General features: G+C 37.5%; 1 protein-coding gene across 2 annotated transcripts in view; it reads left to right on the top strand.

The window, feature by feature from the left end:
• GPR158 (G protein-coupled receptor 158) overlaps window positions 1-25,261 on the top strand; it is a 302,630-nt gene that overhangs the window by 203,851 nt on the left and 73,518 nt on the right. For both annotated transcript variants that reach the window (XM_044928140.2, XM_006075956.4), the window contains exon 5: window positions 9,762-9,830. In XM_044928140.2, the coding sequence (XP_044784075.2) occupies window positions 9,762-9,830 (69 nt within the window). The remainder of the gene's footprint in view (window positions 1-9,761; window positions 9,831-25,261) is intronic.

Raw genomic sequence — 25,261 nt, 5'->3', positions numbered from 1 at the left:
CAATAAAGAATCTGGCTGCAATGTGGGAGACCTGGGTTCGATCCCTGGGTGGGGAGGATCCCCCGTAGGAGGGCATGGCAACTCACTCTAGTATTCTCACCTGGAGAATCCTGATGGACAGAAGAGCCTGGTGGGCTACACAGTCCATGGGGTCGCAAAGAGTTGGGACAGACTGAGTGATTTAGCACACACAGCGCACTTCTCACTCATTACTTAGTGAGATGGTTGGTCAACAGAATTTGGAGGGGATTCTGGAAAATACCAAATGTAAAAGCCTGGTACCTCAAATGATAAAGAGTCTGCAATGCAGGAGACCTGGGTTCGAACCCTGGGTCAGGAAGATCCTCTGGAGAAGGAAATGGCACCCCACTCCAGTATTCTTGCCTGGAAAATCCCATGGATGGAGGAGCCTGGCAGGTTACAGTCCATGGGGTCACAAAGAGTTGGACATGTCTGAGTGACTTCACAAAACCAATATTTCATAAAAACCACTTCTATTTCTACCTTGTATATTTTATATGGCTTGACTACAAAATAGATTAATCAGTTACCATTAACCAGGATGGGAAACATGAAGAGAAAAACAGATTGGAGAATGGAAGAATTTGATTTTTGAAATCTTGAGTTTGAGATGACTATCAGTCATTCAGTTGGCTGTTTTACAGCCAACTGAGAATAGGGGGCTGGAGCTCCAAAAAGAGGTTTAGGCTGAAGATTTGCAGTCATGACTTTTAAAAGCTTCAGATATCAATTGCTTATAGAAAACTGCTTTAGTAATACTTTAACCGTCAATGAGGTTAAACACAATTGCTTTTTAAAAAATCTATTATGTTGTAAAACTTTTTCTAATTTTTGGTTTTATAACATTGTTTTAATTTTTCAGTAATTATCCACTGTCAAGTTTCTGCTTGTTCTTAATTATTTCTCTTGTATCTTTTTCAGTTGATAATCTAATCCTAATGCATTTGTATAATACATTTTAGAGCAAAGAATAACTAATGGGATCCAACAGAGAGAAGAGAGAAGACTAATGAAAGGAAACCTCAGTTAGTGTGACCTTTTTGAATTCTGTATTGAAGGGTTAGCGTTTATTTCTAATTAAAACTTATGAACTTATTATTGAAAATCTTTCATGAACCATATTCAAAAATAGAAAACTCTAAAATATCAAGGTAGTTATTATACATGTTATGATTTGCTAATAAACATTAAGACTAACTGAAACAGCAGATTTTAGTGAAACAAATGGTTAGAATTGACAATCAGAATGTAAGCAGGATGTTAGTTAATTAATATGACTCCCATTTCCTTTCACTTTGTCTTTTGCTAAACAACTTTGGGTGATACACTGTATGTGGACTGAATTTCATAATACCCATTTTTTCGTTCTTCTTAGTGCTCCCAAATTTGGTGAAAATTAGATCCAATTTACTTCGTCTACTCTTCAAATATTTATACTATTTTAGTGATTGAGTTTTTAATTCTTTTCTACATCACCTTTGCATCTAAATAGCACTTGTTTTCCATGACACTTTTATAACCTGCCTCTGTTTTTGCCTGTCAGATATAATACTGCTATTTTTTTTATTTTTAGTTTTTTTTAAAATTTGGACCATTTTTAAGGTTTTTATTAAATTTGTTACAATATTGCTTCTGTTTTATATTTTAGATTTTTGGCCAAGAGGCATGTAGTATCTTAGCTCCCTGACCAGGAATCAAACCCATACCCCCTGCATTGGAAGGTGAAGTCGTAACCACTGGACTGCCAGGAAGTCCCTCATACTGCTATTTTAAACTTCTGAACTGCTTACTCTTCTTACAAATAGGGAGCATCTCTTGCAACTTTATTAAGTCATCTATTGGTTTATTCACTGAAATGTTCATCATTTTTCTTTGTATATTTGTAAATGTCTTGTCAGATAGAAACTTTTTGGGTCAGTGTGGAGTATAAAATAAGGAACATAAACTGGTTTTAGAATGTTTAGACTATTTCCAAATATTAGATACAGTGTGAAATATTTCTTTGTTTTACACTCTGTCTAGTTATTCTGTGCATTTCCAAACATGCTTTGGAAGATAGACAATGTGTTAAAGATAAGCTTAACAGTTCTAAGCAATTCTGTTCCCATTCTCACAACTTTTTTCCTGTTTAAGAAGCCCGGGAAGAGCTGATGTTGTCCAGCTAATATCTGATGAACTCTATTGCCTATGTGTGAGCAGTAGTATTTTAATGTAGTCACCTTACAGATCACAGTGTTCAAAATACAAAATTAAAATAGAAATCTGAGATTAGAAGTTTTTAAATGATAAAGAAAGATTGCTTAGGTCTGTTGATACTTAGCAATCAAGTGAAACCAAGCAATAATTTGTCAAGTCTCTTGAATTTCTCTGAGTATAAAATATTCTTAAGTTTAAAAAAATGACTTACGTCACACTAGATGATATTTGAGTTAACCTCAGTGTAACAAAGATTGATATTTGAAAAAGTAAAGTATTTTGTCTCGTTACTGTGAAATTTTAAAACACTTATTATTTTATGTTTTAATTATCATTCCATTCCACTTTCATGAGGAGGAATTTCTTTCAACGATCTACTTTTTATTTGAAAATATATCCATTAATCTCAATAGCTTTTAATCAATAATGGAAAGCTGAGCAGATAACATATTTTGCTTTATTAATTTATTGCCACTTAAGCAATCCTTTTCAAGGCAAGAGTCTTTGTAATATTTCAGTCTTCACCACTCACTTCTGTGTGCTTTTTTGACACTTAGAGAATTCATCTCCATCTTGTGGTATATGAGTTATTCTATTTATTAGTATTGAAGAAAGGAAATTGGAGGTTGCAAATCAATTACGGAGAAGTAGCTGCTATTTTTGCAAAGAAGCTATGGGAAAAATGAGGACAAATCAGGACATGATGGTCCACAGTTTGGAATTGCATTCCAGTGGCCTCTTGTGGGGGGAGGGGCTGACTCGGGGGATGATGAAGTCTGGTAGGAAGTGCTTTGGACATAAGCACAGAAGGAAGAGCTTGACTGAGTAGAAGTGATCCAGAATTTTCCTTCTTATGAGTCTCACTTATTCTGCATCTCTGCAATAGCAGTTGAGTGTCAACAACTTTAAGTGAAAATCCGGCACTGAACTCCCTAAAGATGAGACACTCGGGGGACACTTCTAACTGTCTGCATTATGTGAATCAAAGCAAAGAGAATCGGTAACTATTTCAAATCCTGCAAGAGCAACCAGAGATGTTTGTGCCCCTCAATAAATGGTGAACCATAAATAATAAGGAACTACTGGTTATTTCTTTTTTCACATTTATAAAATATCATTGACTTTTTCTTTATTTAGTGTGCTGTACTATTTTAAACAGTATGAAACTATATATTCATTACTCTGAATTTTATTTTGGGTAAACTTATTTTTCTAAAAGGTCTTAAACAGCACCACTGCATATTACCATAACATACAAAAATGGACTTTCTTGTGAATCTTAGAAATTAAAATAATTCTTAACTAAAGCCATGTCATAGTTTGTTTTAATGTTTTCATAAAACTGTCAGAAATTTTACATTGACTAGCCTCCTTTAAAAATAATATCAACCAAATTCCTTAATTGTAGCTCATGTTTAAATATTCTAATAGTGCTGCATATTTTTGTTAGTATACTATAACATACAGTCCTGTTCCTTTGGGTAAGAGGATCAGATTGGATACACAAAGGAAATCACCCTGACGTGGGACCAGCAGCTCTGGATGATGGGACCATGTGCTGTCTGTCACTCATCAGCTAGAGTGGGCTTAGGTGTGTTGACCCCACCTCTTACATCTGTCCATGAAAGACTGATGAACTTCCATTGACTGAGAACCTGCTCTGTGTTGGGCAGCATGATTACAAATCTTTACAGCAGTCCTTCAAGTTGGGCATCACTATATCCATTTATAAATGAAGGAGGTGAGGCTCAAGCAACTTGCCCATGGTCACATAGCGAGTGAGCAGCAGATGCTGAGATTTCAAACCATCTGGATATAAGCCCATGTGTTTTATTCCACAGATTTATAATCATCTGAGTTACTTATATTTCAGTTTTGGAAATCACTATCCTGACCATTTTCTTCTGCTTTTCTAAACCTTTTTTTTTTTTTTTTTTTTTTACTGTTGTGAATTCTTCTGAAAACTACTATTGATTTTTAACTAACCACATTTTGAGCAGTTGTTCCTTGACATAGTCTTCTAAATCTGATTGGTTTTTCAGTGTTTCATCACAGATCTTCTTAAGACAAACTAATTGCACATAGTCTGTCAAACTGGATGTGTCTTTCTCATCCATTGATATAACTGCAAATAAAATTATTGAAAGTAGCATTCGCATACCTCTCAGAGTGAGGATTCTTTTTAGGTTCACCTTTCACATCTTGTCTCCAATTTATTGTGGTCTACTTATTTCATCAGGTAGTTGTTGGGTTTCGTTTGTAATCTCCCTGTCTATGCTTTTCTCTATAGAAATAGACGAATCAAAAGAAAAAGTGCAGCTTGTGAGACTATTCTCCTGTCAGAATGGCTAATTGTTCCTGTAAATGATATACATTTATAGAGTTTTGGTTTATCATCCAGAGCTGTGCTAGTTCATTCTTTGCAGAATTGAATTATCTTGCTTTCTTATATTTTCATCCTACATCCTGAAGTCCAGCTATATAAAAAATGTCTTCATGCTCAGAGGTTCCTTTTGTAATGGAAAGAAACTTTAATTGCTCCAAGGCTGAAGGTATCAGCTGTGATCAAAAATAGCTGCACTGTTTTAGCAAGATATACATTAATTGCCCCAGTGGTTGAACAGTGTTTAACAATTATAAATGAAGGAGTTAGCCCCTATAGGATCAAGAAAATAATTTCAAGCTATTTTAGTTATTTTTAAAAGTTCTGACTTGAGCATGCTTATCATCTTATTACTTCCAGTAACTCAGCTTCCTTTGGGTGCTTACATCCTCAGCAAATCCTGACAAGCTATGCTTCATCTTATGCCTCTGTACTTTTATATCTGGAGATTATGGAATTGAGAAATTGACTTTGACATAATTTTATAAAATTAGTGTGGTAAGATTAGCCTTTCTCTTTTGTCTACAGATCTGATATCTGACTGCTGTAAACCTTCATAGGTCAGTTCTGAAAGTTTAAGAAATGGGGAAAGTGGAATGGAGTGGAGTGAGGTAGAATCTGCCCTCATCTGTTGTAAATTCTGGAATGATATTTATTAAGCTGTCTGAAGTCTAAGCCAGAGTTAGGCTCAGTAGCTCCCCCAGGTTTATATTCATCTAAAAGTATCATATTGCTTGGTCATTTTATGCATGTTGTCAGTACTGAATAAAATTTATTAAGTAGATATTATTAGGAAGGGCTTTGTTTAGAATTCTTTGCATATTGCAATACCCAGTGGTAAAATTTTCTTCTAGTTGAGTTGACACATTTTAGATGTTTTTTTTCATTTTATTTATCTAATTATTAAAATACATATAGCAATACATGACTATATCTCCAAAGAAAGTAAAATATTTCCAGATAAATTGATCTGTCCTCAAATATACTTCTCCAGGGGAAGAAAGTACATTCTTGTCAGTTTGGCATGTATCCTCCAGGCCTGAATTTGATATATTTATATATTATATATATGTATATACATACAGAAAACATACAGTTTTATATAAATGTTTAATATAAATATTATACTGTATAAATATACATATATTTGTAATAATATTTATATAAATCAGTACTGTATTATACTGTTCAACATACTGTACATTGTTTATCATTTTTCAAGAAAATTTTTCAGAGTTTTCCACTTAGCAACTCTGGTTAAAAAGAGTTCCATACCACCATTTCTTTTTTCTTTAAAATTTTTTAACATGAACCATTTTATCAAAAAGTCTTCATTGAATTTGTTACAATATTGCTTCTGTTTCATATTTTGATTTTTTGGCAGTAAGGCGTGCAGGATCTAAGCTCCCCACCAGGGATTAAGCCCGCACCCCCTGCATTGGAAGGTGAAGTCTTAACCACCGCGCCACCAGGGGAGGCCCCCATACCACCATTTCTATCTCAGGCAAAACTGTCAAAGAGATGAAATTTTTTCTTGGCCTCTGTTGTTTTGTTCATTATCTTTTTTATCCATTCTTGTTTTTCACTCCCTCCTCTCTCCTTCCGTATCCTATCACCGAGACCCTAAGGAAAATATTCCTGCCCTTGACTTTGAACTTAAGTCAGTGTATTACTTACAACATGTGTATTAATCGTTAGCACCAAATACAAAATAAAGTACTTTGTTCCAGTTAAAAGAACTTCCAGTTACCAGTAAGTCAATGTGGAAAGGTTTCAGGGAGCATGAGATTTCTTCTTTGTCCCTGAAGTTCCACCTATTATGTACCCACTCTTTCAGTGAGGCCATAAAACCAACTTAGCCCGAGTGTTTGGGGGGAAAAAAAACCCAAAGCACATATTTTGTACAGGCCTTACATCTGATTATGGAATCATTTGTTGAGCTCCAGTTTATAATTTGAAGTCATGGGCTCCTCTACCCAACCAGAAGGAAGGTAATGAAGTATTAAGACTGTTTACTACATCCACATATAAAGGAGACAGATTTTTTGCTCTGAGAATATGTAAAAGTGTGTACCACTACAACTGTTATGAGATACTGATGGTTGCAATATAGCTAACAACCCACTGGCCCTAAAATAAAAGAACTTTTATGTTTTCTACCATCAGGCTTTTGGCTCTTCTGGGGTCATTTTGGATCCCAAGCCTTAACACAATTTTTTTTTTTTTTTTTTCTGACACAGAAATATTTATTAAGTACTATTGCCAAAATATATCTATTTTACATTAATGATTCTTTTAATTATTCAACAAGAAATAGTGTAATGGTGAAATGTAATTCAAATATTATTAAATTATTTTGTCTTCTTTATCAAATTAGTCAACATAAAAATATATCAAGTTGATTTTCTGAATGAAATTATTATTCTTTTCAAACATTTCCATATTTTGAAGTGAGTTTGTAATATTCATGTTACCCACAGCTCATTTTTTTTTTAATTTTATTTTATTTTTAAACTTTACATAACTGTATTAGTTTTGCCAAATATCAAAATGAATCCGCCACAGGTATACATGTGTTCCCCATCCTGAACCCTCCTCCCTCCTCCCTCCCCATTCCATCCCTCTGGGTCGTCCCAGTGCACCAGCCTCAAGCATCCAGTATCGTGCATCGAACCTGGACTGGCAACTCATTTCATACATGATATTTTACATGTTTCAATGCCATTCTCCCAAATCTTCCCACCCTCTCCCTTATGGCTACTTACATATACCTCTGGTTTTCAAATTCACAATCCTGCTGATGTTTTCTACCTTGAGGAATGCATACCTACTTATTATATGTCAGTCATGATGCTAGCCATTTTTGTGTACTTCATATTTTATTAAAGATGTCAGATTTAATATGGCAAAGATTAGGATACCCATTTTACACGGGAGGCCATTGAAGTTCAAGATCACTTAACTAAAGTGGTTGTTTCATAATTCAAACTGAGATAATGTTAACTGCAATGTCTGTTTTTTCCACTAAGCTTTACAGCTTCTTTTTATATCCTTCATTTTCAAACAATATTGCGTAGATTTTTTTTTATAAGCAGTCTTGCATTGTGTTTTGGACTCTCACTCTAAATTAGTGTCATTTTGGAGCAAGTTTAAAAACTAAACTATGGAGTATTCATAATTAGGTATGAATGTAATTTGTTGTGTTGAAAATTCTGTCAGCCAAAACCCATTTAAAGTCTTGCTGATATAAGTTTTCTTTTCACTAAGAGCATCTGCTAGCTAAAATAATGACCAAGAGAGAGAAGCCACTCAAATAATCAAGTCTGTTCACTGACTAAACTGATTTCTCTGTTCCCAAATTCTTAGATTAATGAAGACCCTGAGTTGTTCTGAGGGATTACATAAAGAATTCTTCTATGCCTAGTAATGTCTTCCCAGTGTTTTGAAGAGGAATTAGAATTTTATTTCTCTGCCCTGTCCAGTTATCTGACACTTTTTTTTTAGCATTTATTTTTGATTAAAGAATAATTGCTTTACAGTATTGTGCTGGCTTCTGCCATACATCAGCATGAATCAGGCACAGGTACATATATGTCTCCTCCCTCTCAAACCTCTCTCCTACACGATCCCACTTCTCTAGGTTGTCACAGAGCCCTGGTTTGAGTTCCCTGAGCCATACAGCAAATTCCCAGCGGCTGTCCATTTTACCTATGGTAGTGTATATGTTTCCATGCCGCTCTCTCCTGACACTTTTTTTTTAAAAGTAATGGACTTGTAGTTTAGCATTTCACCTTCTTTTTGTTGTTGCAAAATTAATTTAACTACTTAAAAGTATTTCCCTGTTAAAATATCATATTTACACCTAGTGTAATGTGTCTATATATTTTACGTTGCACTGAGCAAAAACACTGGAGAAGGCAATGGCACCCCACTCCAGCACTCTTGCCTGGAAAATCCCATGGATGGAGGAGCCTGGTAGGCTGCAGTCCATGGGGTCACGAAGAGTCGGACACGACTGAGCGACTTCTCTTTCACTTTTCACTTTCATGCATTGGAGAAGGAAACGGCAACCCACTCCAGTGTTCATGCCTAGAGAATCCCAGGGATGGGGAGCCTGGTGGGCTGCCATCTATGGGGTTGCACAGAGTTGGACACGACTGAAGCGACTTAGCAGCAGCAGCAGAGTGAAAACACAAGTGCTCTAGAATGACCTGTTTTTGTATTCTTAATGGATATCTTTACTCTGCATTGGTATTTGAACTCATCAAAACAAAATTTATTATTCTAAATGGGATTGGTTTTTTTGGTCTTGTATTTCTTGTCACAATTCTAAGCATTTTGCTTTGCGAAGATAATGCTGTTTTGAGTCTAACAAAATATCTCAAGATTATTGAGTATATTTATGCTTAGGAATGGAGAAGGAAATGGCAACCTACTCCAGTATTCTTGCCTGGAAAATCCCATGGACAGAGGGGCCTGGTGGGCTACAGTACGTGGGGTCACAAGAGTCGGACACAACTTAGTGACTAAACCACCAAACCACCACCTCCATGCTTAGCAAACTTTAAATAATCAGGAAGTATATTTGAAAAATCAACTTATTCTTTTGAATTTTGAGTGAATAATTTAACTATTTCACAAGGTGAGATACCTCTCAGAGGTTTTCAATGTGATTTATGTTATTTAAATAGTGAAGTTGTTACTGAGTTTTGGGGACTATGTTGTGACATGGTGGGAGATGTACCATTGAGACACCAAAAGTTGTACCTATGTTTGCTTTATCTACTGGAACCATTGCTGAGGATTTGTGAAATAGCGTTCAGAAATGCATTTGTCGCCCATGTTTCAGAAACACTGGCAAGATTTTCTGTGTCTGGGCATTTCTTATTTTGGCAGGATCTTCTAAATAGTGATTTAAATTTTAGAGAACAAAATTCCATGAAGCCCCTGGCAATATCATTAAGTCTACCCCCACCTTTGCAGTCAGTCTTACTGCATGTTTCAGTTAAGTGTGCCTATCTGAAATATAAGCCAATTTCTAATTATCCACCTCCACCAAAGAATGCTGTTCTGCTTGAGGCATTGTCACAAGAGCTTAAATTGTTCCATGCCTAGAAATGTCAGTTAATATTGACAGTTTTATCTTTGTTATTTTTTTCAGAGCATCAGGGCATCGGGCCTTATCCTGTTGGAAACGATCCTTTTTGGGTCTCTGCTTCTATACTTTCCAGTAAGTAACGTATTTTTTTAATTGCATTTTAAAAATAACCATTTTATTTTGCTGTATATGTATATTTGCTTATATATACTATATTGTTTATATCTGTGTGCAAATTTGTATATCTGTAATTATATTGTTTACTGTATAAATGTAGATGTAAATGGCTTTACAGATATTCAAATCCTGGCTCTTACCTATTGGGTGACCTTAGACAAGTTGGTTAGCATTTCTAAACTAACCTTGGTTCCTCCTGTAAAATGGTGCTAATAATACTTTTCTTCCCAAATTTGTGAGAAGCAGTGAAGTGCTTAAGTGAACTCACATGAAAGGCATGCTTGGTATATACATATAAATACTGGCTTCCTTCTTCTTCCTCCCTACTTGAATCAGAACCAGGAGACACACCAAGTAGTTAATGCTGATAATTTCCAAGTGGTTATGTAGACAAATAAACAGAGTAAATGTGTGGGGTACTAGTGGTGTAGATAATCATAATCTAGACCTTCCTATCACACTAGTTATTTATCTGTAACCAGAAAACAGTATTGATGCTACTGATTCAATTCAACCAACTTCTGTTCAGCAGTTCTTTGGCTACTGTCATTTCTCCTGCACAAACCTGAGCTCTGTGAGAGTGATGGCCTGTCTCTCTGTGGCTCACTGTTGTGTGTGCAGCACGGACCTAGTGCCTGTCTCCGTAGTGGAAGCACAGTAAATATGCAGTGAGTGAATGGATGAGGTTACACGTGCATGCGTTTAAGAAACATACCCTAAAGTAGTGACTGTTGTCCTGTTGAAATAGCCTGCAAAGAATCTGCTTGATTGTAGAAGACCAAGAATGATAGTCCTTATTCTTTATTTAGTGCCTACTAGTTTTTAGCTAGGCATTAAAACACTTCTTAACATTATTTTTAGGTGTTAGTAAATTTGGGTTCATTTTTTACTTATAAGATTCATACTTATTCAAATCCAGTGGCCATAATAAAGGATATGGGCCTAAAATCTATAGAAGAATTTTAAAGCCTTTTAAACAGAAGAAGTAGTCTAGAAAAGAAGGATGTTGGAAAGAAGAGTAAATGTTACGCTGCTAAATATTCAAAGCAGTCATTAGAGACCCTTTCATTGACTGGAATCCAGTTTTGAAAACCATCTAATGGACCTATACCTGTGACATCAACTATAGAGAAAAAGAGGAGAAAGAAATGGAAACTTAAGGAGAACAAAAGATAACACTGATTCTACTTGACAGTTCTGTTATGCCTAGGAGGAAAAAGGGAAGAGAAGACTTAACAAATCAATCCTGTCCAACAGGAACCTTAGGATACTTCACTGTGTTGACTTCATCTTTAACTAACTGTCTGTTTCATCTTTCATAACATAAATTCTTTCTTCAACTTCTTGAAATATTAATGGGTAGCTCTCCAGTTCATGCTGTGTACCTTGGTTTTAAATAAGTTAGTAAATAGTATTCATGCTCCGATGGCAGAAAGGGCCAAATTATTTAATGAAGACTTGGATATAGCATAAAATACAGAAGGAGAAAAGACATAAATATACTACTGATTGAATATGGAAAAGAAAATAATTTTGTTTTAGGTGAGAGAATGGGGATGATGTCTCAGAAATTGATAAATTTCTGAGATTTTTGATAAATTGATTAAAACCTCTGGCTACCTAGGGAATGTTTATGTACGTGGGTGTACATGCATAGAAATTTTTGACAAGAGTAAAGTGGTCATTAGCTCAAAGTTCATTGGCTGTCTTAGGTTTTGCAGGAATGAAGTTTATGACTTTGAGCTTGAGTTTTTCCTATAAGGAGGACCTCTGTAATAAGTGAAAAAGGTGATTGAGTAAATATAGCCAAAGGATCTAATAATTATTTGACGGTGTAAATGTGACCTCTACGTATCTGTTAAATAGCTTACTACTTTCTCTGTTCCTTGTGTGGCCTGTACCAGAATTACTCATAAAATTTTTACTGGGGGTTACAGTTTTTTTTTTTTTTTAAGTGTTCTTGAGTAAATTAGAATTGTTTTTCCAGCTAGGTAACTCCTTGGAAGGACGCTTTGAGGATATTCACTGTTCTAGTGAGTTGTTATGCAATGAGCCTTTTCTTCATTTTATGCTGCATATTGTTGTACAGATTTGCAAGAATTAAGGTTATTTTTGCCTTTTCTAAGCAATCTTAGACTACAGACGATTTCATAACAATGCTTATATTGGAAAGTCCAAATTAGAGATTGTCATCATTCTGTAGATAAGGACAAACCAAAATCTGACTAAATTTAGCATTGTTATAATTGGGTAGCAGAGAGCTGAAGCATTTAAAACATTTTCTTACAGACTCTCAAAAGAGACTCATGATTTGAAGCCCATAGATTTATGAACAAATGATTAGTCTTCATAATCACCTAAATAAAACTTGCAATTTATAAAAGAAAGAAAAAAACTTTAAAAATCAGCTAAAGTATGTTTTTCTTGCTAAATCACGTAAAATGACATATTATGGATTAGTAAAGCATATTAAATAATATGGAGTCTAGAGGTTTGTTTTTGGCTTGGCTCAAACACCAGTTTCAGCTGATAAAGTGCATTTTTTCCCTCTAACCTTGGTGATCTATTTGATTGGTGGATGTGCCTTTCTATAAAAGACACCAATACATGTATAAATATGGTACTTACTCTCAGGTTGTTCCCCCTACACTCACACCCCCCAAGTCCTGTTAAGAAAAGAGCTGTAAAATATTAGAACTGGAAGGGATATCAGACACAACTTAGTCTTGATTCAGCCTCTGTTTTGCAGTGAATGAAGAGAGGCTGAGAGAAGTTGCAGCTCCTCCAGCTTTCCTCCATTAGGTGATGAGAAAGCCTGGAAAAGACTAGTCTGTGGTCCCCTGGCCCAGCGCTGCCTTCAGTCTGTGACACTGTTTCTGATTGAGGGGATGGATGTGAGATACAGGTGGTGTTACACAGTGTCATCAGGGAGGCCCATGTTCTGCCCGTGGATCAGTCACCTTTCCTCTTCAGGCCTCCAAGGCAATAAAAGGCTCAGAGAATAAAACAGGGAACCAATTTAAAATAGCTTGAGGTTTGGCACTAAGGAGTTTGATGTAAAACTCCCATGAGCTTGGATGGACTGAATTATTAAACCACATGGAGTTTCTGATATTCAGCTGTTTTACCTACAAAAGCAGAAATGTCATCTTTCAAGCCTAATCAGTCATCCTATTAGACCATGCCTGGAGAAGGAAATGGCAACCCACTCCAGTATTCTTGCTTGGAGAATCCCGGGGACAGAGGAGCCTAGTGGACTGCCATCTATGGGGTCGCAGAGAGTCGGACACGACTGAGCGACTGAACTGAACTGATTAGACCATGCCAGGTTGGTTTCAGTGGCAGAGAAACTAAATCAGTTAACAGACTGCTTTCTCTGTGGCCACCCCAAAGCCTAAAACTAAAACTTAGACTTCTATTCCTGTTAGAGCACATGTATCTCCAGAAGAGGAGAAAAACCAGGAGCACGTTGCTTCCCTGTATAGAGTTCAAAGGGCAGGAAATAAAGGAGAGAGAGGTGAAAGTGGGGAGAAAGGGTGAGAATGAGACCATGGGAATACAGTTGAAGCAGCTAAGGTTTTAATCTATTATTATTATTTATTTTGATGCTCAAATTAATGCAGAATTGCCAGTGGGAGACCCTTCAAGCTCCCTCTTGTCTTCTTTTGATATGTGACTTCACCATTCTTTAAACACCTTCCTACCTTCTGGTGCAACAGAAGGTTCTTTCCATGCCCCAGCCCTAGAATCAACCTCTTTCTTCTCCAAGGAGCTCTGGTGCTTTTCAGGGGGAAATGGTAGTAATTCATTTTGGGACAGAGTCACTTCCGTTGTGACAAAAGCAGGGCAGAAAGTTCCCAGTTTTACAACTTGGCCACTGTTTCTCAAACCTCAGTTATCTAGGACATTTATGTAAGGAGATTTCTCCTCAACCCTAAGATTCTATCCTTAAGATAGTTCTTAAACTGATCTAAGACTACATCTTACTTGGTGTCATTTAGATCCATTTGGCTTGATACCAAAGCAAAAGAGAGAAAGGAAATAGAAAGGAAAGTTACTACCCAGGAGCACAGCAGCACTATGGAGAAAAAAATAATGTGGGGATGCAGTTTCATGCTGACATAGCTGTGAGGGTACCGGGATTACAGAGCTTCCCCAGGGGCTCTGTGCTAAAGAATCCGCTTGCCAATGCAGGAGACACAGTTTTGATTCCTGGGTCAGGACGATCCCCTGAAGAAGGAAATGGCAATCCACTCCAGTATTCTTGCCGGGAGAATCCCATGGATAGAGGAGTCTGGCAAGCTACAGTCCACAGGGTCACAAGAGAGTCAGACGTGACTGAGTGACCAAACACAACTCAGTAACAACAACCCCCAAACATCTAGAGGATTTCAAGAATATTGGCTTAAATATTAAAATCAAAAGACATCAGAGAACTAGACCACCTCTTCAAGGGAGTTTGACTTGTGGGATGCCAGGTCACTTTGTTCTCTTCTCTAGGGTAGGTTAGAGGAATAGAAGAAATGGTTGTGGGACTTCCTTGCGGTCCAGTGGCTAAGACTCCGTGCTCCCAATGCAGGGTGCCCAGATTCAATGCCTGGTCAGGGAACTAGATCCCACATGCCACAAGTAAGACTCAGTGCAGCCAAACAAATTTTTTAAAAAAGAAATGGTTATAAATACCCTGGGGTTCTGTGCAGTTCCATTTGTCCTCTCCTTCCTGAGCTCCTCTTCCCTAGCAGCCTTCAGACAGAAGTCTGATCTGATGAGTAGGGGGAACATTAGTTTACAAGCAAAGGCATGGAGGTTATCCACTGTGTCTATTCCAGGGTAGTTGGTAAAGAGCCTGGGGTCAGCAATGTGTCAGGAATTCATTAATAATCTTCCTTCAGCTGAAAGAGTTTTAATAAACCAAGCCTTAAAGAGTTATGGCAATCCACTCCAGTACTATTGCCTGGAAAATCCCATGGACAGAGGAGCCTGGTAGGCTAAAGTCCATGGGGTCGCAAAGAGTTGAACACGACTGAGCGACTTCACTTTCATTTTCACTTTTAAAGAGTTAAGAACTGGACTCCTAGTTTGGAGCAGTTTTCATCTTTAAGCAAATAAATACCAATTAGACTATATGTCTCAAAAATACTTTGTTGCTTTTATGAAATATAATAATTTGTTACTTACAGACTAGGTAAAATGGAAAAATACAAGGAAAAGATCAACAAAAGTTGGTATTATCCAGAGACAATCATTGTATACATTTGATCATTTGAGACACCTGTATATGCACATATATAAATTGAAATAGAAAATGGATGAATGGTGGAAATTGAGATACAGATAACTTTTTAAACAGAAGTGAATTGTAATCATTATTATTTTAATCAAAACACTGAAGTGGAACAAACTATTACCAATTTTTAGATAAATGAATCTTGATAATAAACATTATTAGTTCTAAAAGATCTAAAGTTAAAAAATATAAAATATTTTAAAGTTGGGTTAATTATTTTTTTCTTAGCTATGTTTCATCTTTAGGTAGCATCACTAGAATTCAGCTGATAGCTAAAAAATTGAACTCAAATACATTTCTTTTGCCCCTTCCTCCCACTCTCTGAATTTTCTTAGTTAATAATTCTGGGGTTGTTAATATTTAAAATATGCAATTTTGAAGCTACAATTCACATAGTCATTCAACCTTAGGTCTGTATTTAACATCTTCCACTAATCTTTGTGACCCAATTTCTTCAATACTCATTTGTTTTTATTGTTGCTTGGTTTTCATAAACAGTTTTTCATGCAGAAGTTGTGAGTTCTATAGTTCTTAGGTTCTTACATGTTTGAGAATCTCTGCCCATTGTCCTTATACATGAAGAGTAACTTCCCTGGGTATAAAAAAATCAAGACCCACTTTCTATTGCTCAGAATTTGTGTGTTTTCTATTTCCGGATCTTAAGATAACCTGATTTTTCCCATGGGTGACTTGGTATTTTTACCTCAGTGCCAATAAGTCATTCTTTTTAGTCTTGCAATTAAATAATCAAAAGTGCTCTTATACCCAAAAAACTGAAACTTTCCTTGCCTGGAACTCACTTCTTTTATTATCTATGTGACAGCTTCCTCACTTCCTTCACAACTTTGCTGAAATATCTTTAAGGTGAAGTTCACCCTGTTGACCCTACTTTAAATTGCAGACAATGCTACTCTTCATAGTACTTTTGATCACTCTCACCCTGGTAATTTCTTTTGCATGGAATTTATCACTTTATATATGAATTTTATTAATATTATTTCTTATACATATATATGTATATTTAAATTTTCTGTCTCCCTCCACTGGAATTTAAGTCCACCCCTGTATTTCAGCACCTGGAATAGTGCTGGCTCAACAAATATATTTTGAATGAATATTTTTCAGACATTCTTCATTGATTAACATATGCAGTGCAGCTCTTACCTTGTATTACTAATGATGGATTTTCATACCTTTTAAAAGTTATGTTTTACATTTTCATTTATAATCATAATTTTAATTATAAATCTCAAGATCAGGACCATGTCTGTTGTGTTGATTTCCAACACAGCACATGAAAAATTCATGGAATTTCAATATAATTCCAACTAAAACCGCTACACATATGCATATACACATATATGAATGTATAGCTGTATACTTCTGTCTTTATCTTTGTGTCTCTTTGTTTCTAGACCACTATCTTTATCTCTGATTTCACTATGGGGAGGTGGAAAGGAATGTGGACCAATAACAAAGAATCTTTACTTCATGCCCACAAAGTCTTACATGACCCAGCTCTTCTTTACCTCTTTGACCTCATACTACACTCCTCTCTGCCTCTCTCCCTGCCACAACAGTCCTGGCCTCCTTGCTCTTCCTTGAGTGAGCCTGTCATTCACCCACCCTACAGCCTTGGCATTGGTTGTTTCTTCTTCCTGGAACACTCTTAACCCCCATTATCTCTCTGGTGAACTCCGTCATCATCTCTAAATCTTTGCTCAAATGTCAATTCTTCCATGTAAGGGACTTAAATAACTCATTATTTTAGAATAAACAGGAAGAGATTAAATAAAAAATAATGACATTACAGTGAGAATAAACCACCCCAGTTGCAGAGAATTTCTAATGGGACCAAATGAAGACCAACTCAACAATGATGTAGAGGCAGAAATGTCACAATTTAGTCGTAGACTAGGGACATAATGAATGATCCTGAGAATGCCTTCATAGCAACAAATGAGGAGATGCCAGGTCCAGCAGTGATAGAGAATTTGTACGTCAGATGGGGTTTGAGTCAAAAGAGAAGAAATTGTACCTCAGGAGCAATGTCATAACTAAAGCATGTTTTAGCTTTCTAGTGAAAAAAAGTATGGAAAGGATGACATATCTGTTCATTTCTATCCCTTGCTGGAATTTGTGGATTAATGTCTTCGCCCTATGGGAAAAACATGGCAGAAACTCTTTTTTTTTTCCTTTTCTTTAAATATTTATTTATTTGGCTGTGCTGGGTCTTAGTTGTGGCATGCAGAATCTTTGTTGTATCATGCAGAATCTTAAGTTGCAATGCACGGTACATGGATTAGTTGCTCTGCGGCATATGGGATCTTTGTTCCCCAACCAGGGATCGAACCCACATCCCCTACATTGCAAGGCAGGCTTTTAACCACTAGACCACCAAAGATCAGAACAGATGAGATCAGATCAGTCACTCAGTCGTGTCCGACTCTTTGCGACCTCATGAATCACAGCACGCCAGGCCTCCCTGTCTATCACCAACTCCCGGAGTTCACTCAGACTCACGTCCATCGAGTCAGTGATGCCATCCAGCCATCTCATCCTCTGTCATCCCCTCTCCTCTTGCCCCCAATCCCTCCCAGCATCAGAGTTTTTTCCAATGAGTCAACTCTGCACATGAGGTGGCCAAAGTACTGGAGTTTCAGCTTTAGCATCATTCCTTCCAAAGAAATCCCAGGGCTGATCTCCTTCAGAATGGACTGGTTGGATCTCCTTGCAGTCCAAGGGACTCTCAGGAGTCTTCTCCAACACCATAGTTCAAAAGCATCAATTCTTTGGTGCTCAGCCTTCTTCACAGTCCAACTCTCACATCCATACATGACCACAGGAAAAACCATAGCCTTGACTAGACGGACCTTTGTTGGCAAAGTAATGTCTCTGCTTTTGAATATGCTATCTAGGTTGGTCATAACTTTCCTTCCAAGGAGTAAGCGTCTTTTAATTTCATGGCTGTAGTCACCATCTGCAGTGATTTGGAGCCCAGAAAAATAAAGTCTGACACGGTTTCCACTGTTTCCCCATCTATTTCCCATGAAGTGATGGGACCGGATGCCATGATCTTCGTTTTCTGAATGTTGATCTTTAAGCCAACTTTTTCACTCTCCACTCTCACCTTCATCAAGAGGCTTTTGAGTTCCTCTTCACTTTCTGCCATAAGGGTGGTGTCATCTGCATATCTGAGGTTATTGATATTTCTCCCGGCAATCTTGATTCCAGCTTGTGTTTCTTCCAGTCCAGCGTTTCTCATGATGTACTCTGCATATAAGTTAAATAAACACGGTGGGTGACAATATACAGCCTTGATGAACTCCTTTTCCTATTTGGAACCAGTCTGTTGTTCCAGGTTCAGTTCTAACTGTTGCTTCCTGACCTGCATACAAATTTCTCAAGAGGCAGATCAGGTGGTCTGGTATTCCCATCTCTTTCAGAATTTTCCACAGTTTATTGTGATGCACACAGTCAAAGGCTTTGGCATAGTCAATAAAGCAGAAATAGATGCTTTTCTGAAACTCTCTTGCTTTTCTGATGATCCAGCGGATGTTGGCAATTTGATGTCTGGTTCCTCTGCCTTTTCTAAAACCAGCTTGAACATCAGGAAGTTCACGGTTCACATATTGCTGAAGCCTGGCTTGGAGAATTTTGAGCATTACTTTACTAGCGTGTGAGATGAGTGCAATTGTGTGGTAGTTTGCGCATTCTTTGGAATTGCCTTTCTTTGGGATTGGAATGAAAACTGATCTTTTCCAGTCCTGTGGCCACTGCTGAGTTTTCCAAATGTGCTGGCATATTGAATGCAGCACTTTCACAGCATCGTCTTTCAGGATTTGGAATAGCTCCACTGGAATTCCATCACCTCCACTAGCTTTGTTCATAGTGATGCTTTCTAAGGCCCACTTGACTTCACATTCCAGGGTGTCTGGCTCTAGGTCAGTGATCACACCATCATGATTATCTGGGTCATGAAGATCTTTTTTGTACAGTTCTTCTATGTATTCTTGCCACCTCTTCTTAGTATCTTCTACTTCTGTTAGGTCCATACCATTTCTGTCCTTTATCGAGCCCATCTTTGCATGAAATGTTCCTTTGGTATCTCTGATTTTCTTGAAGAGATTGCTAGTCTTTCCCATTCTGTTGTTTTCCTCTATTTCTTTGCATTGATGGCTGAGGAAGGCTTTCTTATCTCTTCTTGCTCTTCTTTGGAACTCTGCATTCAGATGTTTATATCTTTCCTTTTCTCCTTTGCTTTTTGCTTCTCTTCTTTTCACAGCTATTTGTAAGGCCTCCACAGACAGCCATTTTGCTTTTTTGCATCTCTTTTCCATGGGGATGGTCTTGATCCCTGTCTACTGTACAATGTCACGAACCTCCGTCCATAGTTCGTCAGGCACTCTATCTATCAGATCTAGGCCCTTAAATCTATTTCTCACTTCCACTGTATAATCATAAGGGATTTGATTTAGGTCATACCTGAATGGTCTAGTGGTTTTCCCTACTTTCTTCAATTTCAATCTGAATTTGGCAATAAGGAGTTCATGATCTGAGCCACAGTCAGCTCCTGGTCTTGTTTTTGCTGACTGTATAGAGCTTCTCTATCTTTGGCTGCAAAGAATATAATCAATCTGATTTCGGTATTGACCATCTGGTGATGTCCATGTATAGATCCCTCTCTTTTTTAATTGTTACAGTTTTTCCATACAGAGAACTTCCCTGGTGGCTCAGACGGTAAAGCGTCTGTCTACAATGCGGGAGACCCGGGTTTGATCCCTGGGTTGGGAAGATCCCCTGGAGAAGGAAATGGCAATCCATTCCAGTACAATTGCCTGGAAAATCCCATGGACAGAGGAGCCTGGTAGGCTACAGTCCATGGGGTCGCAAAGAGTCGGACACGACTGAGCGACTTCACTTTCACTTTCTTTTCCATACAGAAATGCACTTGAATTTTCCTTTGCAGGCTCAAGACATGTAAGTTATTAGATATTTCTGAAGTTTGGTAAGTTTCAGTTAGTAAAAAGGCTAACAGATTTACACTTGAGGTTTTAGGTAATATATGTGAACATGTGGTTTTAGAGAATTTAAGTCTGTGAGAAACATTCTCAGATTTGTCAGACACATATATCAGCAGATTACCACTACTCTTGAGATCTTATTCTTGAGCAGTTGACATAAGAAACAATGAAGATACTTAGACAGGTTTGAGAGATAATTAAGAAAATAGCTACATACAGAATAAAAGTTGTTAATGTTAGAATTAGCAACATGTACTGATAAATACTTTACTCTTCAAAGTTGTTCTTGGGGGAAAAAAGTGTAGAAGACTTAAAAACACTATAAAATGCTAGCAAAGTATTCTTTTAAAAATGACAAGAAGATGACATTTTGACAAAGCAAAACACACCTTGAATGCCAGGGACTACACAATGTCACTAAAGAGTCACAATTCAATGAAGTGTTAATAGATATATTACTTAAACCAGCAAAAGAGGAAAGATATAAAGAAATAATGCTACCATGGAATTATAGTACTAAAAACTCAATATCACAATATCCAGATCCTAGTATAAGTGTGATTAAAAGAAGAATTTTAACCTGTTGTTTAGAGAGATCAATATGAACTTTTAGGAGAAAAATTACATTCCTAGAATCTATCAGAGAAGTATGTCAACTTACATATTTATTTTAGTTATACATTATCTGAAAGCTGTGATTATGGTAAATGACTGTCTCTTCATGTTATAATTTCTATAATATGAGGAAAATAGACCATATGTTCTGAGAATTTAATCACTATAGGTGTATCTTCATAAGTACTGAATGTACATTATCTATGGGAGATGTCATTGATGATTAGAGGTCTGTGGTCGCCACGATTTTTTTATCCTTAAGTTTTCCACATTGAGATTTATTTTGAATGTCTTCTCTAGGCTTTGGAGATAATATGATTAATTCAAATAAAGACATGTTCAGATGACATCCTAATCCAAACATTACTTTCCGTTCCACTTTGACTTTTTTCATTCTTCAACTTTGATTTCTGTAACCAGCATCTACTTTTCATCATCCTTACAGAAATGTGAGAAAAAAATTACTTGTTCTGCTCCGTGGTCTTGTCCATTTCACATAGTCAGTTGTGTGGTTGGGGTCTGGATGTGACTTCACCACAGCCCCCATACAAGTGCTCTTGTTCTCTGTGAGGAGGGATAAGAGGCCTTGCTCGTGGTACGGATTTTCTCAAAACAATTGCACATTTCACCTTCTGATGTAAAGCATAGCATCTCATCAGATGTTCTGAAATAAAAGACGCTCTATAAAAGAAGAGGTCAAGTATACACAGCCAGTACTTCTGGGAAGTACTTCTACCTGGGAAGTCACAGTGAAGATTACTTATTAAAGGCTTTGAGGTCTACAGTAAAAGAATGCGTTTAAAACAGTGTTTCCCAACTTGCTTGATTTTACTATACTCTTTTCTGTATAACACCTATTAAAATATTTGTAATTAATAATGCAAGTTCCATAATATTTGCCATAAGGCATACATAATAAAAATCCTATAACATTGCAAAAGTATTATTCCATTTATATGGAGTGAAATCGTGTGTTTGTGTGTGTGTCTGTGAGACATGAGCATATGAGATAAACTATAAGAAAGCAGGAGAATGACAAACAAGGATGCTGGTGACCTTGGATAGCAAAGTAAAGAGGCCGTGATCACAGAGGAAGAGGGGAATAAAGGGAATTTTAAGGTAATAGTAATCTTCTTTTTCTTAAACTGAGTGGGTGGATGTATGGGTATTTATTGTATTTATATATGAAGTTATATATATGTATGTAGAGTACATCATGAGAAATGCTGGGCTGGAAGAAACACAAGCTGGAATCAAGATTGCCAGGAGAAATATCAATAACCTCAGATATGCAGATGACACCACCCTTATGGCAGAAAGTGAAGAGGAACTCAAAAGCCTCTTGATGAAGGTGAAAGTGGAGAGTGAAAAAGTTGGCTTAAAGATCAACATTCAGAAAACGAAGATCATGGCATCCGGTCCCATCACTTCATGGGAAATAGATGGGGAAACAATGGAAACAGTGTCAGACTTTATTTTTCTGGGCTCCAAGATCACTGCAGATGGTGACTGCAGCCATGAAATTAAAAGACACTTACTCCTTGAAAGAAAAGTTATGACCAACCTAGATAGCACATTCAAAAGCAGAGACATTACTTTGCCAACAAAGGTCCGTCTAGTCAAGGCTATGGTTTTTCCTGTGGTCATGTATGGATGTGAGAGTTGGACTGTGAAGAAGGCTGAGCACCAAAGAATTGATGCTTTTGAACTGTGGTGTTGGAGAAGACTCTTGAGAGTCCCTTGGACTGCAAGGAGATCCGACCAGTCCATTCTGAAGGAGATCAGCCCTGGGATTTCTTTGGAAGGAATGATGCTAAAGCTGAAACTCCAGTACTTTGGCCACCTCATGCGAAGAGTTGACTCATTGGAAAAGACTCTGATGCTGGGAGGGATTGGGGGCAGGAGGAGAAGGGGACGGCAGAGGATGAGATGGCTGGATGGCATCACTGACTCAATGGACGTGAGTCTGAGTGAACTCTGGGAGTTGGTGATAGACAGGGAGGCCTGGCGTGCTGTGATTCATGGGGTTGCAAGGAGTCGGACACGACTGAGAGACTGAACTGAACTGATGTATATATCAGAATGAGAAATAGTACATGTTTTCATGGCTATGGATGGCCCCGTAGAGATGGAAAATGATGTTGCAGAAGTGAAGTGAATATTGTCATTAAGGAAGCCCTTAAGTAGACAAAAGCATATGGGCTTCAGTGAGTAAGTGGAGGGGTTGAACTTAGGTCAAAACACATCCATTTCATTCATTGTGATAGGAAGGAAGGAGGTACCAAGCCTTCTCTTCCATAAATATCAGATGGAAGTCAGGGATCAGGGCAAAAATAAGAACTTAGGACATTTCTGATAATGTGCAATTTTTAGCTACATCTCTCATTTTCCTATCATTCAGGACTTCACACTAGACTCAGGTCGTATTTCAAGGCAGTTGAAGTCTGGAGCCGTGATATGTAATATTCTATATATTTATTTTACCTTTTAGCCTCATCGAGTAGCATATGGGATCTAGTTCCCTAACCAGGGATTGAACCCGTGTCCCCTGCAGTGCCAGTGTTAACTGCTGGACTGCTAGAGAAGTCCCTAAACTACAACATTCTAAATAATTGGTAGTGACTTCCAAGACTTTGTGATAACTCTTCCATGGTTACAGTGGTCTGGCATCGTGTCTGCCCTCCAGACAGTTGTGCGTGCATGCATGCTGTCATGTCAGTCATGTCTGACTTTGCAACCCTGTGGACTGTAGTCCACCAGGCTCCTCTGTCCACAGGATTCTCCAGGCAAGAATACTGGAATGGGTAGCCATGCCCTCCTCCCAGGCTTCTTCCTGACACAGGGATCAAACCTGGGTCTCCTGCATTGCAGGAAGATTCTTTACCATCTGAGCCACCTGGGAAGCTGAAGAATACTGGCGTGGATCTTCCCAATCCAGGGATCAAACCCCTGTCTCTTATATCTCCTACATTGGCAGGTGGGTTCTTTACCACTCACCACCTGGGAAGCCCCAGTTGTACATACCATAGCAGAATGACTGTCTTTGATAGAACAGTGACTCCAGATGAAGGTACTGCCTGTCAAGTCCTATTCAGTTCAGTTTTGTTTGGATCCATGTACTCTTTGGGGTTGTCATATCAGCTATTCAGTTACTTAGGCTATTTCTGGTATCATAAAGCAAATTGAGAATTTGACCATTGTCTAGGTATTCTAATCTTTGTGGACAGATAGTACAGATCTTCAGGACTAAAACTGAATTATCTGTCACATGAACTCAGATAGAGTTTTAATTAAAGATCTTAAGCTGCAAAAATGGATTAAACACTTAATAACCCAGGATTTTGGCCAGCTCTTAAAAACATTGAGTAGTGCTGAAATTTTTTCCCCTTCACTTGGTCAACCTCTTGCCATTTTATTCCACCTTTTTCTGTCTTGCTTTAATAGAATGTTGAAGATAAAAGTTGAATGTGGAACATGGGCAAATTATGCAAGTTTTAGGTAATGTTTAAATGGCATTATTTTCACCTTGGAAATCCTAGCTTTTATGAAATGGCATATTTATTTACCATTAGGTGTCTTCTCAGTTTTCCTTAGGAAAATATAATTATTTCTGCCCCTTTGTATTTGAGAAAAATGAATTCATGATTCAGTTCTAGAAAAAGCCTCATTATGATGACATGCTACAAAGATTAAGAAATGGAGTCCTGCATTCAGAGCACTGAATGTCAGGGAGGAGAAAAGGGAAAAAGGAGGGAGGAAGGAGATTATCTCTTTTATACTTTAATACTGTTAATGCATTTAGCATAAAAGTATTAGTGTATTAGTATCTGGGCTTCCCTGGTGGCTCAGCAGTAAAGAATCCCCCTGCCAATGCAGGAGACATGGGTTCAATACCTGGGTTGGGAAGATCTCCTGGAGAAGGAAATGGCAACCCACTCCAGTGTTTTTGACTGGGAAATCTCATGGACAAAGAGGAGCCTGGCAGCCTACAGTCCATGGGGTCGCTAAAGAGTCGGACACAACTGAGCAACTAAACAATGATAACAACAATTAGTATCACAGAATAACTAAGTATTATGACTCTCATTTCTCCTTAAGTATTGCTGTATTCCGTTTGAGTTTATAGCTGAGGTCCTGTGTTTCACTATTATAAGCAACAGTGGAAGCATCAGTTTAATGATAACGAGAGCTAACATTTATTGTGTGATCTCCTCTCTGTATTATATATCCTAAATCTTTTTATGTGTGTATGTCTTCACACACTCCAAACTGTAACATAGTGCCTGGCAGATAGTAAGAATCCAATAAACATTTTTCCAGTTGCCTGTAAACAAGGAATTAAATGAGCCAACAGTGCAGAGCTTTGGCATGACAAAAAGATTCCTACCCTATAATATGATATGAAAGGCTCTGACAGACCATCTTACCAAATATGTGTCTGTGGGTGACATGCTCATAAA

Source organism: Bubalus bubalis, chromosome 14, assembly GCF_019923935.1.
Source record: "Bubalus bubalis isolate 160015118507 breed Murrah chromosome 14, NDDB_SH_1, whole genome shotgun sequence".
In the NCBI taxonomy this organism is placed as follows: Eukaryota; Metazoa; Chordata; class Mammalia; order Artiodactyla; family Bovidae; genus Bubalus; species Bubalus bubalis.
The sequence above is the reverse complement of the archived record's forward strand: the minus strand, read 5'-3'. Positions and strand labels throughout refer to the sequence as shown.